The sequence below is a fragment of the Hyperoodon ampullatus genome (genome assembly GCF_949752795.1).
Source record: "Hyperoodon ampullatus genome assembly, chromosome: 14".
NCBI classification, from domain to species: domain Eukaryota; kingdom Metazoa; phylum Chordata; class Mammalia; order Artiodactyla; family Ziphiidae; genus Hyperoodon; species Hyperoodon ampullatus.
Window position 1 is genome coordinate 14,150,046 of NC_136927.1, and position 24,665 is coordinate 14,174,710.

Below are 24,665 nucleotides of genomic sequence, written 5' to 3' on the forward strand. Positions count from 1 at the left end.
TACTTCTCCATTTTCATTTCTAATTCTATTGATTTGAGTCTTCTCCCTTTTTTTCTTGATGAGTCTGGCTAATGGTTTATCAATTTTGTTTATCTTCTCAAAGAACCAGCTTTTAGTTTTATTGATCTTTGCTATCGTTTCCTTCATTTCTTTTTCATTTATTTCTGACCTGATTTTTATGATTTCTTTCCTTCTGCTAACTTTGGGATGTTTTTGTTCTTCTTTCTCTAATTGCTTTAGGTGCAAGGTTAGGTTGTTTATTCGAGATGTTTCCTGTTTCTTAAGGTGGGATTGTATTGCTATAAACTTCCCTCTTAGAACTGCTTTTGCTGCATCCCATAGGTTTTGGGTCGTCATGTCTCCATTGTCATTTGTTTCTAGGTATTTTTTAATTTCCTCTTTGATTTCTTCAGTGATCACTTCGTTATTCAGTAGTGTATTGTTTAGCCTCCATGTTTTTGTATTTTTTACAGATCTTTTCCTGTAATTGATGTCTAGTCTCATAGCATTGTGGTCGGAATAGATACTTGATACAATTTCAATTTTCTTAAATTTACCAAGGCTTGATTTGTGACCCAAGATATGATCTATCCTGGAGAATGTTCCATGAGCACTTGAGAAAAATGTGTATTCTGTTGTTTTTGGATGGAATGTCCTATAAATATCAATTAAGTCCATCTTGTTTAATGTATCATTTAAACCTTGTGTTTCCTTATTTATTTTCATTTTGGATGATCTGTCCATTGGTGAAAGTGGGGTGTTAAAGTCCCCTACTATGATTGTGTTACTGTCGATTTCTCCTTTTATGGCTGTTAGTATTTGCCGTATGTATTGAGGTGCTCCTATGTTGGGTGCATAAATATTTACAATTGTTATATCTTCTTCTTGGTTCGACCCCTTGATCATTATGTAGTGTCCTTCTTTGTCTCTTCTAGTAGTCTTTATTTTAAAGTCTATTTTGTCTGATATGAGAATTGCTACTCCAGCTTTCTTTTGGTTTCCATTTGCATGGAATACCTTTTTCCATCCCCTTACTTTCAGTCTGTATGTGTCTCTAGGTCTGAAGTGGGTCTCTTGTAGACAGCATATATATGGGTCTTGTTTTTGTATCCATTCAGCCACTCTGTGTCTTTTGGTGGGAGCATTTAGTCCATTTACATTTAAGGTAATTATCGATATGTATGTTCCTATTCCCATTTTCTTAATTGTTTTGGGTTCGTTATTGTAGGTCTTTTCCTTCTGTTGTGTTTCTTGCTTAGAGAAGTTCCTTTAGCATTTGTTGTAAAGCTGGTTTGGTGGTGCTGAACTCTCTCAGCTTTTGCTTGTCTGTAAAGGTTTTAATTTCTCCATCAAATCTGAATGAGATCCTTGCTGGGTAGAGTAGTCTTGGTTGCAGGTTTTTCTCCTTCATCACTTTAATTATGTCCTGCCACTCCCTTCTGGCTTGTAGAGTTTCTGCTGAGAGATCAGCTGTTATCCTGATGGGGATTCCCTTGTGTGTTACTTGTTGTTTTTGCCTTGCTGCTTTTAATATGATTTCTTTGTGTTTAATTTTTGACAGTTTGATTAATATGTGTCTTGGCGTATTTCTCCTTGGATTTATTCTCTATGGGACTCTCTGTGCCTCCTGGACTTGATTAACTATTTCCTTTCCCATATTAGGGAAGTTTTCAACTATAATCTCTTCAAATATTTTCTCAGTCCCTTTCTTTTTCTCTTCTTCTTCTGGAACCCCTATAATTCGAATGTTGGTGCGTTTAATATTGTCCCAGAGGTCTCTGAGACTGTCCTCTGTTCTTTTCATTCTTTTTTCTTTATTTTGCTCTGCAGCAGTTATTTCCACTATTTTATCTTCCACCTCACTTATCCGTTCTTCTGCCTCACTTATTCTGCTATTGATCCCATCTAGAGTATTTTTCATTTCATTTATTGTGTTTTTAATCGATGCTTGATTCATCTTTAGTTCTTCTAGGTCCTTGTTAACTGTTTCTTGCATTTTGTCTATTCTATTGCCAAGATTTTGGATCTGGGAAATAGAATCTTGGATCATCTTTACCATCATTATTCTGAATTCTTTTTCAGGTAGACTGCCTATTACCTCTTCATTTGTTAGGTCTGGTGGGTTTTTATCTTGCTCCTTCTCCTGCTGTGTGTTTTTCTGTCTTCTCATTTTTCTTATGTTACTGTGTTTGGGGTCTCCTTTTTGCAGGCTGCAGGTTCGTAGTTCCCGTTGTTTTTGGTGTCTGTCCCCAGTGGCTAAGGTTGGTTTAGTGGGTTGTGTAGGCTTCCTGGTGGAGGGGACTAGTGCCTGTGTTCTGGTGGATGAGGCTGGATCTTGTCTTTCTGGTGGGCAGGTCCACGTCTGGTGGTGTGTTTTGGGGTGTCTGCGGGCTTTTTATGATTTTAGGCCACCTCTCTGCTAATGGGTGGCGTTGTGTTCCTGTCTTGCTAGTTGTTTGGCATAGGGTGTCCAGCACTGTCGCTTGCTGGTCGTTGAGTGAAGCTGGGTGCTGGTGTTGAGATGGAGATCTCTGGAAGATTTTCGCTCTTTGATATTATGTGGAGCTGGGAGGTCTCTTGTGGACCAGTGTCCTGAGGTTGGCTCTCCCACCTTAGAGACACAGCACTGACTCCTGGCTCCTCAATTTGGGATGATTTTTGTCTATTCATGTATTCCACAGATGCAGGGTACATCAAGTTGATTATGGAGCTTTAATCCGCTGCTTCTGAGGCTGCTGGGAGAGGTTTCCCTTTCTCTTCTTTGTTCTCACAGCTCCTGGGTCTCAGCTTTGGATTTGGCCCCGCCTCTGCGTGTAGGTCGCCGGAGGGCGTCTGTTCTTCGCTCAGACAGGACAGGGTCAAAGGAGAAGCCTCTTCGGGGACTCTGGCTCACTCAGGCCGCGCGGGAGGGAGGGGCACGGAGTGCGGGGCGAGCCTGCAGCGGCAGAGGTCGGCGTGACGTTGCACCAGCCCGAGGCGCGCCGTGTGTTGTCCCAGGGAAGCCGCCCCTGGATCCCTGGACCCCGGCAGTGGCGGGCTGCACAGGCTCCTGGAAGGGCGGTGTGGACAGTGACCTGCGCTCGCACACAGGCTTCTTGGCGGCGGCAGCAGCAGCCCCAGCGTCCCACACCCGTCACTGGGCTCCGCGCTTTCAGTCGTGACTCGCGCCTGTCTGTGGAGCCCCTTTAAGCAGCTCTCTTAATCCCCTCTCCTCGCGCACCAGGAAACCAAGGGGGAAGAAAAAGTCTCTTGCCTCTTCGGCAGCTCCAGAGTTTTCCCGGACTCCCTTCCGGCTAGCTGTGGCACACTAGCCCCCGTCAGGCTGAGTTCTCGCCGCCAGCCCCAGTCCTCTCCCTGCGCTCTGACCAAAGCCCGAGCCTCAGCTTCCACCGCCGCCCGCCCCGGCGGGCGAGCAGACAAGCCTCTCGGGCTGGTGAGTGCAGCTCGGAACCGATCCTCTGTGCGGGAATCTCTCCGCTTTGCCCTACCCAGGTATGTGGGGAGTTTCTTGCCTTTTGGGAGGTCTGGGGTCTTCTGCCAGCGTTCGGTAGGTGTTCTGTAGGAGTTGTTCCACGTGTAGCTGTATTTCTGGTGTATCCGTGGGGAGGAAGGTAATCTCCGCGTCTTACTCTTCCGCCATCTTACCCGGGAGAACTTTCATTTCTAACAAAAGTTTCCAGGTGAGGCTGACACCGCTGCTCTAGGGTCACCCTTTGGGAAGTACTGGCCCTTATCTCCTTTAGTTTCTCAAGCACTTGACTTGTTCAAGGTTCATTCTAGAATGACAAATTGCCTCTGCATCAAAATTACTTTAATTGCAAGGTGCTAAAAGTTTTAATAAGTGTCAAAATTGTAAGTAAATGCATATGTAAATAAAAGGTGTTGCTTTAATATGCAACTTTTGAATCAGTTCTCGCAGCAAGTAAGATAGATCAATTTTCATAATGATTTTGTTAACTGTGCGATGGAGTTATTTCTTTTAGAACTCCCTTAACATATTAACAGAATTTCACATTCCAATAGTATTTTTAGGGTTAATTTAGTTATCACTACACTGAAGCAAAAAGTAAGCATTTGTGAACTTTAGGAATAAACCTATCTATAATTTAATGTTAATCCTAACAGCGTAAAGCTCTTTGATTAAATTAAAGGGTAGGGGAGTGAGATTGTAAGGGAAGTCAGCCAACGCAGGGTTGCTTAGCAACCTACTAACACTTGTGGGCAACTGAAGCCTGCACTGTAGAACACACACCTATGAGTTAACCCCCAGATGAGTGAGGGATTTGGTATTTATATACCAATTCCACTAAGCCCTCGGTGGAGGATTATTCCATGGGGCATTGACTCCATAGCACTTTAGCATGCCACGTGGATGGAAAAGCAGGCTCCAAATTTAAAAGAGCATTCTCATAGAGGTGTAGGCAGTTGGAATTCAGCTGCTGGACAGCACGTGAGCAGTTTTAAGTGGGGGCTCCCAGATTGAAAACCAGGTCTAACTGATGTCAAAGCCATTGCTTTCTGAGTCATTTCTTACTAACATGAATCTTCCCCAGGTGTTTGTTCCATGACTGAGTGAAATTTGGATTGATATCACATGGTCTTTTGGACTGGCACTTGCTTGCATCCTCTCCAGAGCAAGAATAAAATTCTAAGAATTAACTGTAAATTTGGCCTTAATGTTCCTTGTTAAAGCCAAATGTTTATAATCAGCTGAGTTTCATATTGTGTAGATACCCTGTATTTACTGGATGTGTTAGGGAACCACGGACTGAAACCTCCTGCCTTGGCCAGGCATGATGATAAATGTCTTGCATGAGTTGTCTCAACAGGAGGTCCTGATAAGGAACACAGTGCTGTTGCCGAACACTAACCAGGAGAATTCTAGAGGAGCCAAAAAGAAGGAGGAGATGCCAAACTCCCAGAAACCTTGCACTGGAATCTATCTTGGCTGAGAAATGCGAGCCAAGAAGGCAAGAGGAGAGTTAAGAAGGATGCTGAGTCAGACCAAATATGGGTACAAGCAAGATGACTGGCCAGAGACTATCTGGAAATCTAACGAGATTATCATCATCATAAAACGTGACTGCGAGTCACGTGGCAGAGCAGTTTTCCTGGGTTCCCTTCCCCTGCTGCTTTTCTGCCTGGGCGCCCCTTCCCAATACAGTCTTTTGCTTTTGTCAGTAAGTGTGTCTCCTCAGACAATTCATTTCCAAGTGTTAGACAAGGGTCCACTCTTGGGCCCTGGAAGGGATCCCCCTTCCAGTAATAGATGCCCCATTCATTTCATAAGCTCTTTTTCATATATGTGCATGATCCAAATATGGAATGAAAATGAGTGGGCAGCCCATTCCAGTACCAGTTAGGCAGCAAAGGCACATGCCCCAGGGAAGAAGCAGCCTTAGGCAGAACTGAGTTAAGAGCGGCTTTAGGCAAATACTTCTCTAGGTTTTTAATTTTTACTCATTCTTCTGACTTTTTTTTTTTTTTTTTTTTTTTGCGGTACGTGGGCCTCTCACTGTTGTGGCCTCTCCCGTTGTGGAGCACAGACTCTGGACGCACAGGCTCAGTGGCCATGGCTCATGGGCGCAGCCGCTCTGCGGCACGCGGGATCTTCCCCTACCGGGGCACGAACCCATGTCCCCTGCATCGGCAGGCGGACTCCCAACCACTGGGCCACCAGGGAAGCCCTCTTCTGCCCTTTAATGTGACAAACACCTAATCCCCTTCTGTTGCCTCCCCAACCCAACTTCTTGTGGCTTAGGTGTACTACCTGTTCTTTGGCAGACAGCTGCAAATAAAATTTCAAAGTCTAAGTATATGTTTGCTCTCTTAATGTACGCAACAGAGAACTAAATCTGAACTTTGGAAAAAGTCTATTAATAATTGACAAATAACAGAATTGTCAGGATGTAGAAAGCAACACAGGGAAAAAAAAGAAAAATATCCTAGGGTTCGCAACAGGAAAATGTTCACCCGGCTTGTTTGCATCAGTGATTATGAACAACATGCTAAATCCATACTTCCAAAGTCTATATATGACTATTATAAATCTGGGGCAAATGATCAGGAAACCTTGGACGATAATATTGCAGCATTTTCCAGGTAAGAATCTTTTAAAATCATATTTAAAAATTACACAGAGACATTCTATCAAAACAAGATCTTTCAGCTTTAATGTTGATGGTGTGGAATTATTTGTCTAGATATTATGCTTAGTAGAGAGGCGAAATTCATAGGGCTGTGAGAAATGTTGGGCTTTAAACTTGTTTGAACATATTCCAAGCCTGGGGATCTTGAAAAAAGCTAACCCTAAGTTTCCTCACTTGGAATTATGTGGATACATACATTTTTATACATTTAACTGTGTATAGAAATGGTGACAAATTCTGATGACTCCATTTTCTTTTCCTCTGAGTATGACAGTGATGGTCTATTTTATGGTGTAGGAAACCGTTAATATTAAACACAAGATAGCCATCTTATCTGGTCAAACCAGATCGGATGGTTGCCTCAGATGTTCCCATCCTGCTGGCTTTCCACTATCATTCATTTTGATTACAGTTGTCTACATATTCACCTTAGATTCCAGTTTGTCCATATAGCATTACTCTTTCAACTTTGCTGTTTTATCTCTCCTTCAAAGTGCTTCATCTCTCTTCCCAAATTAGTTTTCCCTTGACTTTCATATTTCAAAGCCCAAGATGGTAGATGTCATGGTTTATGTTTTCTATTTGTAATAAAAACAAGAAACAAAATAACTTTAAAGGAGGAAAACCCCTTGGTCTCTCAGCAAGTAGGAAATGGTTTATTTGCTGGTGCAGGGGAGGCCCGCCCTCCATATACTATAGTCTTTGGGGCTCATTCATCTTATATAATAGCTTTTAGTGAAGCCAGCAAATGTTGCAGGCACTCATGGAGGATGAAAAATTAAAGAAAACAGGCAAAGTGTATCCAGGGGAAAGAATCTGCCTGCCTTCCTCATTTCTTCTTTAGCCTAGAGCAAAGTCACTCAAAATCATTTTTCTATGTGTAAGTTAGGAGAAATGAAATCATTCTAACCAAGGTGGTTCCTGGCAAGCAGCACCGATTCATCTGCAAATCAGTGCAGGAGCCTGAGAGTGGGGTGAAAGGGGGTGGGGGGCTTCCCAAAACTCCTTCAAGCCTTGACTTTGTCTCAGATCTTTTCTGGGACACAAGTGAGATTTAATAAATGCCGGGGGAGCCATGGGAAGAGAAAAGTTGGCCAAGAGTAGAGCGGCTTAAAATTTTGCATGACTTTTTCCAACTGTTATGTAATATTTTGGGGTCTCTTCAACATTTTCTGCTCTTGGAAGATGCCCCTTCTTGGGCCCATCTCAACTCATCACCAGGTGATGTGGTTTGCCTATTAGTAGTCTCCTGAAAGCAACACTTGAACACAAATAGGTAATTTTAACCAAGGAAATTTCAGGAGGGCCTTGACAGGATGATGGAGTTGGTGTCCCTCAGCATTCCTCAGGGCACAATGCTCAGGTGACCACCTACTCCACTTATACACAGCCTTCCTCACCCCTTACCACCCTTCACCCCATGCTAGTTGATTAATTACCTCACACATTAAGGCTCTCAGTGGGCTCAATTCAGTATTACGTGCTGAGGATAGAGCAGTAAACGAGATGAAGAAAGTTCTTGTGTATGCACATTGACCTTGGGCCTCCATAGTGCTGGTGGATTGAATTGATGCAAACTGGACCCAAAACTATTGGCCCATTGGAGGCCTTTAAGAGGAAGCAAAGGGGTGTAGCAAAGCAGACAGAACACCTCTTCAACCCTAGAAATTCTAGAAACCTGGTGAGACACAGAAGACTGTGGTGACTTCCAAGATGTGGACTGGAAAAGTACCTCACAACTTCTGTGAATTACATGGTTCTGCAGTGAGTATTCTCAGCTTACTCAGCCTAAGTACTGAGTAATTTAGGGTCAAGACACAGATAATGAGAATGAGGTTTCAATGCCACCTTTTCCATGAACCTTGATCATTCAATTTTGTTCAGCTTTAAAGAAGGGAAAAATGTATTAATCAACTTTCTCTGGAAGAGAGAGGATTAGTATCAACCACCTGAGGAGTATTTATTGTAGCACACATTGCCTATCTAACATCCCAGTTCCTCCTTTGCTGTGTAACTTGCTGGGTGACCTTTCAGTCCTCACCCTGTGTCATCAAGCTGATCACGTGGAACTAAAAATAGATGTTCTGCCTATGTGGTGGTGGCTTTGGCTTGATGGGATGAAGGCAATCAGTCTGAAAAGTCTCAGTCTGATTCAAATGAAGATGGCAAAATAAACAAACTTCTGATAACCCCTTGTGACACAATGACAGAGTATTTTAAAGACAGTTATGACATTTATACCCCTCCCCATGCTACAAATGTAGCAAATGGTCATTCACAATGACATTTTTATCTCTGTACCCAGCCCTGACAACCATGATTTGGAGTTCTGGGGACATGAGCCACTTAGGTGACCAAATGATTGCTTGGAGGTATTTCTGGCTAAGACTTGGGGCTCTAATACTACTGTGTCCACTCCCCACATAAAAAAGGACAAATAAAGTCAAGTAGATAGAACCACCCAGAAGAACAGTTTCCTATCACAATTATAACAGGAACAGAGAAAAACGTCAGCTTGCTGGGTTTTGTGGGGCTTGACCTGATTGGAGTTCATTTTCAAAAGAACAGTACTTTGTTTCTCTTACACATTAACTCAGGGTATCTTTCTAAACCGTGATCTGCACATATTTTGTGGCTTCTTGTGAAATTATCATTGGCGGAATATAATTCTCTGATTTGGGTATTTAGAAGTCCTGTAATATTAGAAAAGGAAGCTCTCCTCATCCCTCGCGGATCACTTAGCGACCCGGAAAATTGTGTAGTTTTCTTTCAAATAACAGATGGTAAAAGCGAAATCATTCCCTCTCTTTAATATTTGAGAAGCAATCTACACTTACCAGTGGCACTGGCAGTGTTCTTCTCGTAGGTGTAAATGTCACAGAATCATTCAGCTCATTTGCACAACAGGTAAGTAAGCTGCTTTTTCTCTAGCATTATGAAAAGCAGCTAATTGTCTCTTGTGTTTTGAAGAGCCACATGGTAAGAGGTCTCTATCCCAGCTCCAACCTCAGCTCCTTCTCCTCCTCTCTTCACGCCTCTTTTTCTTCCCCCTTCCTCCCTGCAAACCACACCCCTCCCCACTTTGGACCTCAAAGCTGTGGCTTCTTTATCCAGAGAAGTGTTGACAAGCATACACACACACACACACACACACACACACACACATACCATTTCAGGAGAGTCACAAGCCTTCTGAAACGTCACTATACATGGAGGTTTTCCAAAAATGGCTTGACTATTTAAATATGTTTACCATGCTGTGTTTTCTTCAGACTTAAATTCTTTCCCTCCTTCTTCCTTTACCAGGGTGCCTCAGAGGTTGATAATAATTCAGTTACATTTTTTAAAGATCTCTTGATATTACAAATGAATGGTAAAAAGCATGATTACAAATACTGTGGTGTATTTTATATACATATATACACACATTCTGTAGGTTTATACATATATGTTATGTGTTTTTTTTTTTTTAAAGAAGATGTTGGGGATAGGAGTTTATTAATTAATTAATTTATTTTTGCTGTGTTGGGTCTTCGTTTCTGTGCGAGGGCTTTCTCTAGTTGTGGCAAGCGGGGACCCCTCTTCATCGCGGTGCGTGGGCCTCTCACTATGGCGGCCTCTCTTGTTGCGGAGCACAGGCTCCAGACGTGCAGGCTCAGTAGTGTGACTCACGGGCCTAGTTGCTCCGCGGGATGTGGGATCCTCCCAGACCTGGGCTTGAACCCGTGTCCCCTGCATTAGCAGGCAGATGCTCAACCACTGTGCCACCAGGGAAGCCCTGTTATGTGTTTTTAATGCTTAGAATAATTAATGTGGAGAAATTAAGATGCAATATGATCATCTTACCAGATTTATTAATTCAGTGTGTTGAGTTGGTGGGATTCAATAACAGCACAGGACTTCAAAGCTGGGTGATGAGCAGGTGTCTTCTTTCATCAGTGTACCTCCTCTTGAGGACTGTGTATATCACCTGATTTATGATAAATTAAAATCAAGGTTCTTGTTGGATGTGAAAATGTTGGAGGAATGGGGACCCCTTCCAGGGCCCGAGAGTGGGCTCTTGTCTAACACTAGGAAAAAAATTGTCTGAGGAGACAGTCATGCTAACAAAGCAAGAGACTTTATTCGGAAGGGGGGCCCGGACGGAGAGATGCAGGGTAAAGGATACCAGGAGGACTTTTCTGCCACGTGGCTCGCAGCCTTGGGTTTTATGGTGATGGAATTAGTTTCCGGGTTGTCTCTGGCCAATCATTCTGACTCAGGGTCCTTCCTGGTCGCACACGCATCACTCAGCAAAGATGGATTCCAGTGAGGAGGATTCTGGGAAGTTGGTAGGACATATCACTGGAGTCTCCTCTCCTTTCGACTTTTCCTGAATTCTGCCAGTTGGTGGTGGCTTGTTAGTTTCACGTTCCTTACCAGGCCCTCCTGTTTAATAAAACTCATGCAAGTGTTTACTATTGGTCCTGGCCAGGGCAGGTGTTTCAGTCAGTGGTTTCCCTAACAAAATGGATCCCAACTTTTGCCCCACTTATGTTAACTCAGGAAACCTATGAAAGAGGTTTATTATTCAACTGGCTCGATTCTTTTGTCAGTCTTCATAACTTTTTCCAAAGTGGAGGTCCCATAAGAGCAGAGTCCAAGGTTATAGTCAGCTACTGTTTTATGTAAGACTGTGGAAAAAAATCACTTAAATTGGGGGATGGGATTGGGTGGGGCTTGGAGAGCTATTGGAATTACCTGACAAGGTTAGTTGTAATCGCTCTTTGGAAAATTTCAAAATATGGAGGACTTTCTAGAGAACATACATTTCCCACTCCATTGATTTCATCTAATTTGGCCTAGGAATTGCATTTTGTGCATTGGTTGACGAGCGTCTGTAATGCCATCCTCAAGGCAGGAAATAACGTGTGTGGGAAGCAAGAACCGTTATTTAAGTGACTGCGCCACCTCGTGGACAAGCCTAAAGCTACTGCCTGGAGATGGAAAGGTTTTGCCTTGCCTTAAAAAGGGGAACTGGATATTTGAAAATGTTCTTTCTGCCACACACACACACACACACACACACACACACACACGGCTGATGCCCCGCAGCTCTGTGTGTATGCTTCATAAAAGCTTTCATTGTTTCCTCAGCTCTAAGTAAATATTAATGCCTTCCAAGGCCAGCGTGCCAATGGCAGCTATTAAATCTTTTTCTCTCATTCTAATAATACACTTAGAGATGACTGGTAGTAAAAAACTCTCTTCAAGCCTTCTGCCTCTCCCCCATTAGAATGGAGATCAAAGAATTATGCTGTGAGGGTCAGTCGAGAAGAAAAGACTTCCGGCAGCAGAGCATGTGGTGTGACAGAAAATCATGACAATTATGATGTTCAAAGGAATTGCAGAGAAATCACAGTTAAAGTTCTTTATTATGCTTGCAAGGGCTGGATGTTTGTACTTTATTATGTGAGGAAGGGTTATATTACAGACCCTTAGCTATTGCCCAAGGCAACACGAAGACAGAATTTCTTCTTCTGCTACAGGAAGTAGGCTTCAGTTAAGACTTGGGAGGTTCGATTTATTTTGGTGACTCCCTTACTAAATCACACTTCACTGTATTAATAAAAAATCTTGATCTATCTAGAAGCAGAGTTAAATCTAGGTCCTAAAAGGTAAGTGTTAGTTAGGTATGTATGTATGTGTACTCACATGTTTATTGCCTTAGTGCTCATTAGAAATGGGGCTGTATTTTTTTCAGTTTTAATCAGTTACTAATGAGGAGAAAAAATCATGAACAAATAAGAGATACAAATTTTGCTGAGAGAAAATAGAACTAGTTTTCCTGTAAAATTTACTAGTTTGATGCTTGGTTTGTTAGTAACTTTCATTGCTACACAAAAGTGTTACAGAAAAAGTAATTTAAGATAATGTTCAGGGGTCAAAAATTCAAGCCAAAAACTCGTCTTTGCCAAATAACATTGTTCACGAAAATGCTCAATTAAACTAAAATAAAAACTTCCCTTATCATCATACTTCAATGGATACTGAATTCAGATCAAGGATTTTGAAGAAACCACATGAAATTTTAAAAGTAGTTCCCTGAAGCTACTGTCTGTAAGAAAAAAAAAAAAAAACCTGCTGAAGTAGACATAGGATATCTTCTTAAACTCTAATCTAACCTCCATGCCATTCTATACCATCTTGAAAATGGCTTGGAAGAAGTGAAAGGAAAGCTATATTCACACAAAAACCTTTAAGTGAACGTTTATAGTGGCATTATTTATAATCACCCCAAGTTGAAAGATTCCGAATGTCTCTTATCTTGAGAATGGATAAATAAACTGTGCTACCTTCTTACAGTGGAATACTAGTCATCAACCAAAGAGAACAATTATTGATGCATGCAACAATGTGAGTGAATCTCAGAAGAATTAGGCTAAGTGAAAGAAGCCAGACTCAAAAGTCTACATACTAGAGCCGACCTCTGAAAGTGGGTTTGAACTGAGCAGGTGCACTTATACACAGATTTTTTTTCACTGAATAGGTGTTACACGATACAGGATTGCTTGAATCCGTGAATGTGAAACTGGAGATCTGGAGGGTTCGACTGTAAAGTTATACCCAGATTTTTCACTGTGCAAAGGGCTGACCCCCTCCACCCACCCCGACCCCCGCCTTGTTCAAGAGTCGACTATATATGACTCCATTTGTATGATATTCTTGCAAAGTAAAACTATAGGGACAAAATAAAAATGATCAGTGGTTGCTTGCTCGGAAAAATAGAAGAATATTTTCTCTTTCTAACTCAAATATAATGTCAAAGCTTTGGTTATGCTTTTGAAATTCTAAAATCTTTTTTTCTTTTTCAAAAATTCTAGGTGGAAGCTTTATCCACGAATGCTCCGGAACGTTGCTGAAATAGACCTGTCGACTTCTGTTTTAGGGCAGAGAATCAGCATGCCAATCTGCGTTGGGGCTACTGCCATGCAGTGCATGGCTCACGTGGATGGCGAGCTTGCAACTGTGCGAGGTAGGAACAAGGTTCTCACTCAAAGGGACAGAAATGGGTTAACATTTAGCGACTCCCTTATCTGTATGCATCAAGCAAACACTTCCCTGGATGTCTTTATACTCACAAAAGTTAAGCTCATTGACTGGCATCAAAATGCCTGTTCTCGCACGTCCTGCTCTTCTACCTTCTAGCTGTACAACTCTAGCAAGATACTCAGTTTTATCAGCTGTAAAATGGAGATAAAAATAGTACCTACCTCCTAGGGTTACTGTGAGGATTAACTGAGTTCACATATATAAAGTATCTAAAACAGTGCCTGGCACAGAGTAGTGGCTCAGTGACTTATAGTCGTATTATGAGTATCAATATCAATAACTCAAAATATTGAGGTCTGAGAAATGGACTCACCCATGGTCATACAGCTAGGCAGTACAGAGATGGACTCAACTTCATGGCTACCTAATTTCAAAGCCCTTGCTGCTTCCTCCAAACCACATGATTCTCACCATCAAAGAGTAAATGCAGTGACTTGGTTGGCTGTGTTTTCTGCCATGGTTTTGGACCATGATTCATTTACTGATAGGTTATATTCCCAGTAGAGCATTTCCAACTGTCTTAGGAGGGAATAATGAGAAATTCAAATATGATATGCAGAAATTCCTAATTAGGGCTAATTTATTAACTTCCCAGTCTCCTAGCAACTATGAACATTTGAAAGAATATATGCAGTGATAAATCTCCCCACATTCTGCTTCAGAAACACATATAAAAGTTGGTAATGAAGTCTATCTGATTTTTTTTTTTTTTTAATGCTGAACAAGGCAGGAAATTCAGGACTAAAGAGCAGGAACTAAATACTATTTTAAAACATTTTAATTTTAAGAATTAAGGATCTTGTGGATTCAATTCCCTCCCTGAAATGTCTTTCACAAAATACTGCCTGGACTGTCAGCATGACACAGTGAGGTTGTGCTAGAGAGACTCACGTTAGAGTCTGGAGTCCCTTTAACTCTAGGACCACACACAGGTAAGTGTGGCCCCAGCCATTTGTCTACAGTAATCCTGAAATATGGAGAAGGAGAAGGGAAAAAAGGGAAATGTATCAGTCTATTTAAAGTTAGGATAAGAGAGGACTTTCCAAGAATGTTATAGACAACAACCAGTGAAACAAAAGCAAACAAATCAGCACACACACAAAAAAGGAAATTTCCACGCTCTCAAATATCTATAAAAATTTAAAACAAATGGCCAACTAAAAAGAATTGAAAAATGAGACTGCAAAGAGTTAATGTCCTTCCTGTGTAAAGAACTCTTTTATTTGAATAATAAAATAACATATAACCCAAAAATGTAGGAAAAGATGTAATTGAAAAAAGACAAATAAGACATTCACAAATGGAGGCATAAAAATAACAAATAAACGTATGAAAAGTATTCAATTTTTATCCCATCCATAATTATCAAATATAAAATTATGATTATTTTATTTTCTGAATATCAAATTATTATTTTAAGATTAGATAGGGTGATTAGGTTATATGCATGTTGAAAATGTGCATTTTCAAATACTGGTAGGAAGAGTGAAAAATAGAATAATCTTTTAGAAAATAACTTGGCACTGTGCATCAAAGCTTTGAAAATATGAATTCCAAGTGATGCTATGAATTATCTTCTAGGAATGCCAAGGAAATAATTATGATTTTGAGGAATGACATCTTTGCAGGGATTTTCACGCCTGTTATTTTAAATAAGAAAAAGTCAGGAAAAACACTCGAATGTCCCATATTTGGAGATTGGTTGCAAAAAAATAGGATGAATAAATATGGGCTAAACACTTAAAAATCATATTATAGAAAGAGTTGAGTGGCATGGAAATATGTTACAATATAATATTATTATTATTATTTTTTTTTGTGGTACGCGGGCCTCTTACTGTTGTGGCCTCTCCCATTGTGGAGCACAGGCTCCGGACGCGCAGGCTCAGTGGCCATGGCTCACGGGCCCAGCCGCTCCGTGGCATGTGGGATCTTCCCCGACCGGGGCACGAACCCATGTCCCCTGCATCGGCAGGCGGACTCACAACCACTGCGCCACCAGGGAAGCCCACAATATAATAATTTTTAAAAAGCAGTTACAAACAATAATAAGGTCATATGATATATTTATTTTTGAAGACCAAGAACGTAGACTACATTTTACAAATTTTTATTTATGAGTGATGGGACTATTGCTGACTCTATAGTCTTCTTATTTTTGGTCCATATGTATACAATTTTCTTTGAATTATTTTGCAAGAAGAGACCAATAAAAGCTAAATTTAAAAGAAGAGAGAAAACTGGAGAAGGAAACATGGAGTGGAAGTGAACGAAAGGAAGTGAAGAAGGCAATAAGCAAAGCTCACTTGGTAAAACACCCTGGAGCCTGTAAAGTATTTTTACATATATCATTTTATTTGCTATTTGACAGTTGTCACTGTCCCCATTTTATGGTCAAATAACTAGTTCCACAGAAAGCAGGTTTTCATAGTAATTGATAGGACTTACTCTCCAAATCACCTCTGATGGTTCCAAGGTCACTGCTCCTTACTTTTGCTGGGGGTGGGGTGGAAAGAAAAATGAGAAGAAAGCTTACTTAGAAACTATAATTTGACAGTCTATGCAGTACGGTTTTATCTAACATTATTTCATTCTAGCACTAACGATGAAACATTATTAAATGCCTATTGGAGTCTTATCCCTTTAGATTTATTTATTTATAAAATGATTACCATGTTCCAGGCACTTTTCTAAGCACATTACAAGTATTAAAACATCACATCCTCTGAGCAGCCCAAAGAAGTAGGTACTATTATTAAGCCCATTTTATACAGGTGAAACAGAGACACAAGGCAGATGCCCAGGGTCACACAGTTCATAAATGATAGAGATGGGATTCAGACCTACGCAGTCTGGCTCCAGAGTCTGGGCTCTTAACTGCCTTGTGCTGCTTTTAATTTCCAGAAAATCCCATAAGTATCACGAGGGGAAGCCAATGTATCTGTAAATCACATTCCCTAAAAGTAATTAATTTGTCACTTAAGGTGCATGCAGAGCAGACCCCACCTGGGGTAGTGCTGGAGACTGAAATACTTGATAGACATTAGCGTAAGATAGAACAGGCAGGACAAAGAGGATGTGGTGACACTGAGGATGCAGAGGAGCTGGCAATGAAAGGTTATACACACCAACTTGGAGGAGCCAAGATCCTGAACACATTCCTGTCAGGGCAGTGACATGACAGTTTATATTCCAGATTTGTGGTAGAATCATCCCTCAAGGATTTCAACATTCTTAAGGTTTTCTTCGACCTTCCAATTACTGCCTATGGATTGATGGTCTTTTTAATATTAAGATTAATCCCCCAAACAGGTGGTGATCAGCTCATAACAAAGTGTATTCCTTGGCTGGTACATGTTGATGGTGGGATGGATAGGTTACTTGGAAGGAAAGAATGTGTGCCTGGAACAGATGCTATTGGTGCCCAGGATATATTCCCTTATTACTTCCTATTTCTAATTTCTATCAGAACCTGCAACTTTTTGCCTAACATTTTCTCTGGCAGCAGGAGCTGATGAATGGGGGTGGTGGTTGGAAGCGGGTGAGTGGAAGGGCATCCCTCTGGCTGGTGGATAAATACCTCAGCTCTCTTTGATCAGGGTAACTGAAGCATCTTCTAATGCCATCATCCAGGGTTTCCCTAATAAGACTGAGCCCCAGTTGCCTTCAGAAGTTACCTGCCCATTAGCACAGCCTTCACTGGCTGCCTCCCATCCCTCTTTCACTTTCCTACTCCATCAGCTCACCTTGCCATCATTCCCAAATAAAGACTCAGGCTCATAGCATTGTCTCATTGTCAGCTTCTGGAAGAACGCAAACCAAGACAGTGACTAACTGAATATTTGTACAGCCACAGGAAAATTTAAGAAAGAGTGGAGGAATATATGTATTTGGTAGACACTGCTTTCTTTCTCAAAACTCAGAAAATTAACAGCTGATATTTGATTTACTCTACCATTTCCAAATATGGAAACTCTCTCAAGCTAGCCTGATCCTTGGGGAAACTGTGAGATCTATGGATGGATGTTGTTGTGGAGGATTTTTTTCCCACCCTCCTAATTATCTGACCCCTAATCAAGTTTTCTTTTTTCCAGGGTCTTGGTCCTTAGCTAGAAGGAGAAATTGGGGCCAAGTTCAGAGGATAGGGGTTAGTTAGAAGCCGTCTCTGGAGAAAGTGTTCCTGTTAGCCTGGTCAGTAAGAGTAGGTGAAATCAAATCCCCAGGGAATGCTCTGGCCTGAATAATTAGAATGAGCATCTAGAAAGTTCTGGAAGTTGCCACGGTACCATGGTCTTGCCTTCCCAGCTGGTTCTCCAGACTTCTTCACAGAGCCTTTCTTCAGGGGTCCTTTGGCCTTTCTCCTCACCACTGTAGGACATGTCCCCATTTTGAACTAAGCCCAAGAACAGAGCTTTCTTCTTTACATGACTGTGTGGTCGTAGAGTGACTAATGGAGCTACTCTTTCTTCGTTTTCTAAATGACAACGAGTATAGGGTTGTCAAATAAAATACAGGGAACTAGTTATAGTTGCATTTCAGATAAAAACTAAATCATTTGTAACTGGTATCCTATGTTTATTCGCTACAGCTGGCAACCCTAGTTAAATGAGAGATCTTACCTCTAGAGGCTCTTGTGAAGGTCACATGAGATAAATACTAGGAAATACTTCCCAAAATGGGGCTCAATTTTTATTTGCCCCTGAGATTCCAAGTCCCTAAAATATTTCTCTCCCATACATTAAAAACTCACTTTCAGAAAAGTATACTCTGTTTATAATATCTTAGGGGGAGTAAAAAATTGCTCTTTTTACTTTGTTAAAGATGTTTTTGTTTTAAGCTTTATGCAGGAACCTCAAAAGATGACTTTAAGGCCCAGGCTGGTAATGTAAATGTCCAAGGAGGGATGAAGTTAAGAAAACAATAATGCAAGCTCAGTGGTGGAGAGGGTACCAAACCTAGATTGAAGGTTCCATCAAAGGAGGGCAGCCACATCTTGGCACTAGCTAAGTGATGCCCCATGGGAGTGAGGATGAGGGGTGGTTGCCAAATCTTCAAAAATTTTAAGAGAAGCCAGAAATCTTGATTTTTATGTGCAATGTCCTGGTTTTTAAATGTTGGCAAATAAATCAAAATTCTTTAAAACACTGTTTGGAGCAACAATGTGTGGGCCAAGGCAAATACTTTTGTGGGCTACAACTGTCCCCTGGGCTGTCCAGCTGGGGCATCTGATTTATGTGGAAATTCACCACTAACTCGTTTCACTCTCTAGGATTATGTTTCCTCACTGGTAAAGTGAGCTGCTTACATGTGATTAGTGGTTCACTTCCGGTGTCCCAAGGAGGCTGGAATTGTTTCCAAGGATCTCAAGGAAGTTAAGTGTGTCACTGAGCACGCAGCTACTTGTGTTGCTTGTTGGGACTGAAAAGAACAGCGCTTTATAGAAAACGTTCTGCTACTAAGACAAAAACAAAGAGAATACTCAAAAACATAAGACTCCCAACAGGAGTAGCTGATCTTTACAATTTTTCTCAGCATACAAATAACTGGTTTTGTGCCCTTATAAGGTGTCATCAAATACAAAAAAAGAGACCAAAGTCAAGACCTGCCCCTCCTGACATTGCTGAAATCCCCCCTCTCTCCCTTACTTTCTACTCTCTGCCAGCCCTGGAGGATATAGACTGTGGAGTGAGCATCTGCCTACATTGGATTTTCATTTCTGAAAACTGCATTCTTGGGATAGAAGAGAATGATCAGATAATTACTAATCTCTAGGTCTTGCTGAAAACAAATAGGTGTTTAATAAATGCTTACATAAATTTTAAAAGTGATACTTCAAAGTCTTGTGGAAAATGATGATAGCGAACATTTACTTAGCAATTAATGTGTGCCAGGCAATTTGAATTTATTAACTCATCTATCCCTGACCACTGTCTTAAAATGTGTGAGCCCAAAGCCCTGAGGATCTTTCTCTGACTCCTGTGCATGTGGAAACTGAGGCTTGGAGAGATTAAATACCTTGCTCAAGGTTATTAATCACTTACACAATGCTGTCTATAATACCCTGGTCAGTTACTGATATTTCCAAATGTCATTAACTGCAGCAAGACCCCTAAGGTAAGCTGTATGCTATAGTCCTGGAATATTTACTATAAATGTTCTATGTTTTTACAGTTTTATCCTTTTAGTTTTGAGACTATGGAATAAGCCACAGAATATGAAACTTATTAGGAAATAAGAGACTTGTGAAAAATTCAGGAGCATAAATAAAGGGGCTTGAATTTTAAACAAATGAAAATTAAAACTCTTTTAAGATGGAAGGAAAATAACCAGAAAACACTCAGTGGAGAGCAGTTTACTATGCATTGTTTTATGAATAAGATATTTATTGCAGTGGATGATTTAGTCAACATTTTAATAATTGACCATTATTATAATATTTAAGCAGTCATATAAATGCCTCTACTTATAATGGCATACCGTTTGAAACTCTACTATATTGATTTTTGTTTTTTTAAGTTTTATCCTTCACATAAGCCTCAGGGATGAATACAGAATCATTTCTCCAAAATATTTAACATATTGAAGAAAATAGCAATAATAAACATAAATGCTAGTAGCACATAAGGGAGGTGGTCTCATTAGGTTAAATTTCCATCTTACAAAACAAGTAGAACATTTCTGATTTTTCAAAGAACGAATTAACAAAATGCTTACTATAGTATTGAGGCTTTTAGGACATTATGGTGAAAATCTCTCTGGTTTTATGCACGGTAGCTGTAATAAAATTTTATTTTGTACTCCATGGAGGTACGCATTAGCTCTTTTGCTCCATTTAATCATGGGAAATCAAAAAGAAAGAGAAAAAAAGAGATTAAATATTTACTTATCCTTTTGCTTCTGACTTGTTATGTGGACAAATGCCACATGAGGGAGTGCTGGGACCTCAAATAGAGAAAAATTAAAACCCACCTAATGCATTCCAGGAATGCTCGGCATATTAGTAAATTCTTATTAAACTGTCAAAAAAAAAAAAGATTTAAAAAAGAAATTCCTGCCCCTGGATGCACTTAGAGGCTACCACACAGGATTTGATGGGTCATAAAACCATTACATCTAAACACTTTCTTTTTGAGCCTAAAAGGCCAGAACATTCCAAAGTGAAGTTTTGGGACTCAGCTATGACTTGGCCACCTATTAAGGTGCAGGTGGAAGAGATTGCAGAGTAACACAAAGACCCCAAAGAACTGAATTAGGGTGTAGGTGAGAGCTTTAGCTGTTGAATTTTCTGGATTTTCTGAGATTAAGTGATCAACCTTAACACTGATTGCAAGACCATTCAGCAGGAAAAATGGTCATTTCCTTTGCTCCAGACCCAAATGATGTATTTTTGAAAGCTTTATTGATATATTTATGTGTTGTACTAGGTGATCAAGTAGATATACATTTCAGCATACCTACAAGGAAAATATCACCATTATTCTTAATTTTATCTAAATCCAGGAAAAGCACCAGATTTGCTTTAAATGACATTTTACTCTTTCTGAGGTGAGTGCCTTTTATGCATGCACCAGGTGCTTGGACTTTTCATCCCTATTATTAATCCTCACAATAGACCTGTGAGGTCATTATTATTTATCATTCTCCTCAGTTGACAGTGGAGGAGAAGGACACCTTTGACCAATGTCTAGTGTTGGTGAGTGGTTAAGATGAGGTTTGTTGATCTGTTTCACTCTAGAGTTTGACCCAGTTATTTGTCTTCATCCATTATTTTATCACTTTTACAGAGAAGAAACAAAAGTAGGGAGGAATAAAGAGAAAGGATAGTTCACTAAAACTTTGTCCAAATTACATTAGTTAAACATTTGAAAGGGAATATCTCTTTGCATCATTGTAGTAAAAAAAAATCAACTCGTGCCTTTTCTTGCTTTTATTTTCAAACTTTTATCTCAGTTTTGTGTTCTGGACCTTCTTTTTCAATAATCAAAAGTCAGTGGACATGCTCTTTCTGTACATACACTCACACATGTTACGTCTACATACACATGCATATATACATATATATTAATGATTATGGACATTTTATATATGCATATATATAAATGTATAATTCATATATGAAATTTTTCAAAAAGTGATAGATTCAGTGTTAAAATCACTTTGCAATGAGACAAACTTCATTAATCCAAAACAGCTATTAAAACATTAGACTCCAGCTATCTTAAAGACCAACATCAAGTGAAATAATTTCTAGTATTTTGCACCAGAATTTCAGCTATTGATCAGCTTTCTCAAGAGCATGAGATTGCTTCTTCTCAAATTATTAGTGTGCCTGATGACCTTAAAGATGTGACAGTGAGAAGTCAGAGGCTGACTTATATATTCCAATACTGAGGTTGTTAAATTGAGAGAGGTTGATTGAAGTCACCATGTGCAAACCTGATACTCCTTGAAACCATCATTAAAAGGCATCTCACTGTGGTGTCATCTCCATGCCATCAGCCAGTTATGACCGGACCTGACGACTCAATAAAATGACAGAATAATAACCTGGGGATCAGTATAGTAAAGTTAATGTTTTTGTCTATTGCAGAATTCTGCCCCAGAGATGAAGTAGGAGCAAGGAAGGGAGGGCTAAGATGTCATTGGACTAACTGTTCCTTGAAGATATTTCCATCCAATGAAAAAGAGTTCTTGAGGTGTATTGACATTATGACTGCTCAAGGTTACTGTTCCAAATTCAGACAATGAACCACCATGAAAACACTGGTTTCTTGGCCTTTTGGGGCAGTACTTAAATTGGTTAAATTTTCTAAATCATACATGAATACTTGTTTGACCACTTCTAAGTATTTCACTCATAATTATAGTAGAAGTTTTGTTCTTCCCTTAGATGACTGACTTCAGAACATTCTTTTTCTAGGTAATCTCAATGATAACTTTAGACATTAAGACAATAATGTTAACTGTGTCTTTAACACACCTGTGTAATAATGGTTCCTGTGCAAAGAAAGGCTGACCCACTCACTGGCTGGTAGGGTACACTGGTAGGATGAGAACACTTCAGTGTGTCAGACCCTGAGTTTAGAACCACACAAGTGTTTGGTACTTTGTCATTGCATATTTTCCCCATTACATAATGACTTCCTGTGCAGAGGACAAAATGCGCTTTCTCAGCAAAATTTTCAGCACGGCTCTTTTGGTGACTAAGTTTTGCAGGAGCTTTTTAATCAAATGGACCTAAAAAAAACCCCTTTGGGCCCTTTCATCATATTACCCCCTTTCCTTTAAATACATAATTTTGGAAGCTTAGCTCACTTTTCCCATATAGGAAAGTTATTTTCAAGGAAATAATTTGTACCCAAAGTAGCACATTGCTTAGTTGATCTGCTCTAATCTGGATATATGATTTATCCCACATGAATTAATGTTCCAAATAACAGATATTGACTCCCATTGATAACTAATAGTTTACATTTTCTCTGTTTTTTTTTTTGTGGTAGTGAATAAACATCATTCTCAAATGTATTATAATTCTCTCCCTTGTCAAGCCTAGCATGATGAACTTTAGTTTTATTTGATGATTCAGCAACTTATTTATATGTGTAAGGTTGTTGGTCCTGACATTAAATATTTGGAAGCTATTTTATATTGGTAAATTGTGCCTTCTGAACTTTGAGAAACATCTCCTTTTTCCTCATCTTCTGTCATTTTATTTTTATTCTGTTGCTTATTTTTGCCTTGAATTTGAAATCTAGGAAGCTAGGCAAATCCTGGATAAGCAAGGTTATAAAATATGTCTGATAATGGTTAAGTGTGCTGAGAGGTTGTTACTGTGATGCAATTTAGTTCCTTGACTTTAAATCTAGCAGAAGATGAATGCATAAGAAAATGTTGCAAAGGTACCTGTGCCCCTCTCCAGAGGGACAACAATGGAGAAGAAAGATTCAGCAGTATGTGGCTGGCAACCGACAAGACAGGAGCCAGCTGCTACCCCTGTAAGACCACTGGTCAGTTTCTCCCTTCTGTTTCCTATAAGGTCTTATCATTATTCAGGCCATCAGATATATCCAATTAACTTGCATGAGTCCTTGTGAAAGAAGATATCTACTTCATTCTTCTTAAAGTATAGTCCATGAAACAAGCATCAGCATCACTTGGGAGCTTGTTAGAAATATAGAATCTAAGTCCTATCCCAGACCTACTGAGTCAGAATCTGAATTTTATCAACATCCCCATGTGATTCCTATGCATGTCGAAGCTTGAGAAGCACTGGACAAAGACTTGGAATGAAAACTTCTAGTGGTTCCCAGCCAAAGGCGTAACTTAAATCCTCAAAGATGAAACAGTTTTGGGTGTAGCATGAATATCATTTCCATCCAAAGATCCTCTAAGACCTTCTGAGAGCCTGCTGATTTCGTGATGACTGCCTGCAATGAGCAGGAACTGCGAAGCAGACTCTCAGATACACAAGAGAGACGTGTACAAGGCAGTTTTCAATTAAAGAACTGGGACAGGCAGACTTAGCATCCCCTAAAATTTAAGGCCACAATAGGTTTCCTGTCTTCTCTACTTCACATCCAGATTACCTGGATTAGAAATAAATGTTGTCATTAGGCTTGATGTAAAATGAAACCCTGGCAAAATTTAGAAGTACAATTGCATTCCTTAGCCACAGGGAGGATTTTGCCAGCTCATGCTGCTTTTTTTTTTTTTTTTTTTTTGATATAATTCTGAATTTTTATTGTTTCTCTATTGTTGGTCATTTTTTATTTGAATAATTAAATGAGTATTAAACTGTTTCTTTGGACAGGCACTCACATATGAATTTGATATAATTCTGAATTTTTATCATTCCTCTATTGTTGGTCATTTTTTATTTGAATAATTAAATGAATATTAAACTGTTTTTTTTAACATAGACGTCTCTTTTTTTTTTTCTGCTTTATAACAAAGTGAATCAGTCATACATATACATCTGTTCCCACATCCCTTCCCTCATGCATCTCCCTCCCTCCCACCCTCCCCATCCCACCCCTCCAGGCGGTCACAAAGCACCGAGCTGATCTCCCTGTGCTCTGCGGCTGCTTCCCACTATCTATCTACCTTACGTTTGGTAGTGTATATATGTCCATGCCTCTCTTTCGCTTTGTCACAGCTTACCCTTCCCCCTCCCCGTCTGTCATACAGAGTGAAGTAAGTCAGAAAGAGAAAGACAAATACCGTATGCTAACACATATATATGGAATTAAAAAAAAAAAATGTCATGAAGAACCTAGGGGTAAAACGGGAATAAAGACACAGACCTACTTGAGAATGGGCTCATGCTGCTTTGCAAAGCTATTTACCTGTGCTATCTCAGCCAAATCCGCTAAACATCGGAGTTTAGCATTTGCATCAACCCCAGGGGTGGCTGAATTCATATCT

General features: G+C 40.0%; 1 protein-coding gene across 1 annotated transcript in view; it reads left to right on the forward strand.

Moving 5' to 3' along the window:
- Positions 1 to 5,965: 5,965 nt before the first annotated feature.
- The window catches only part of HAO1 (hydroxyacid oxidase 1), a gene marked incomplete at both ends in the record, with an annotated part of 57,992 nt that continues 39,292 nt past the window's right edge, over positions 5,966 to 24,665 (forward strand). Inside the window, 2 exons of the mRNA XM_079719597.1 lie at positions 5,966 to 6,102; positions 13,013 to 13,164. Of these exons, the coding sequence (XP_079575723.1) occupies positions 5,966 to 6,102; positions 13,013 to 13,164 (289 nt within the window). The remainder of the gene's footprint in view (positions 6,103 to 13,012; positions 13,165 to 24,665) is intronic.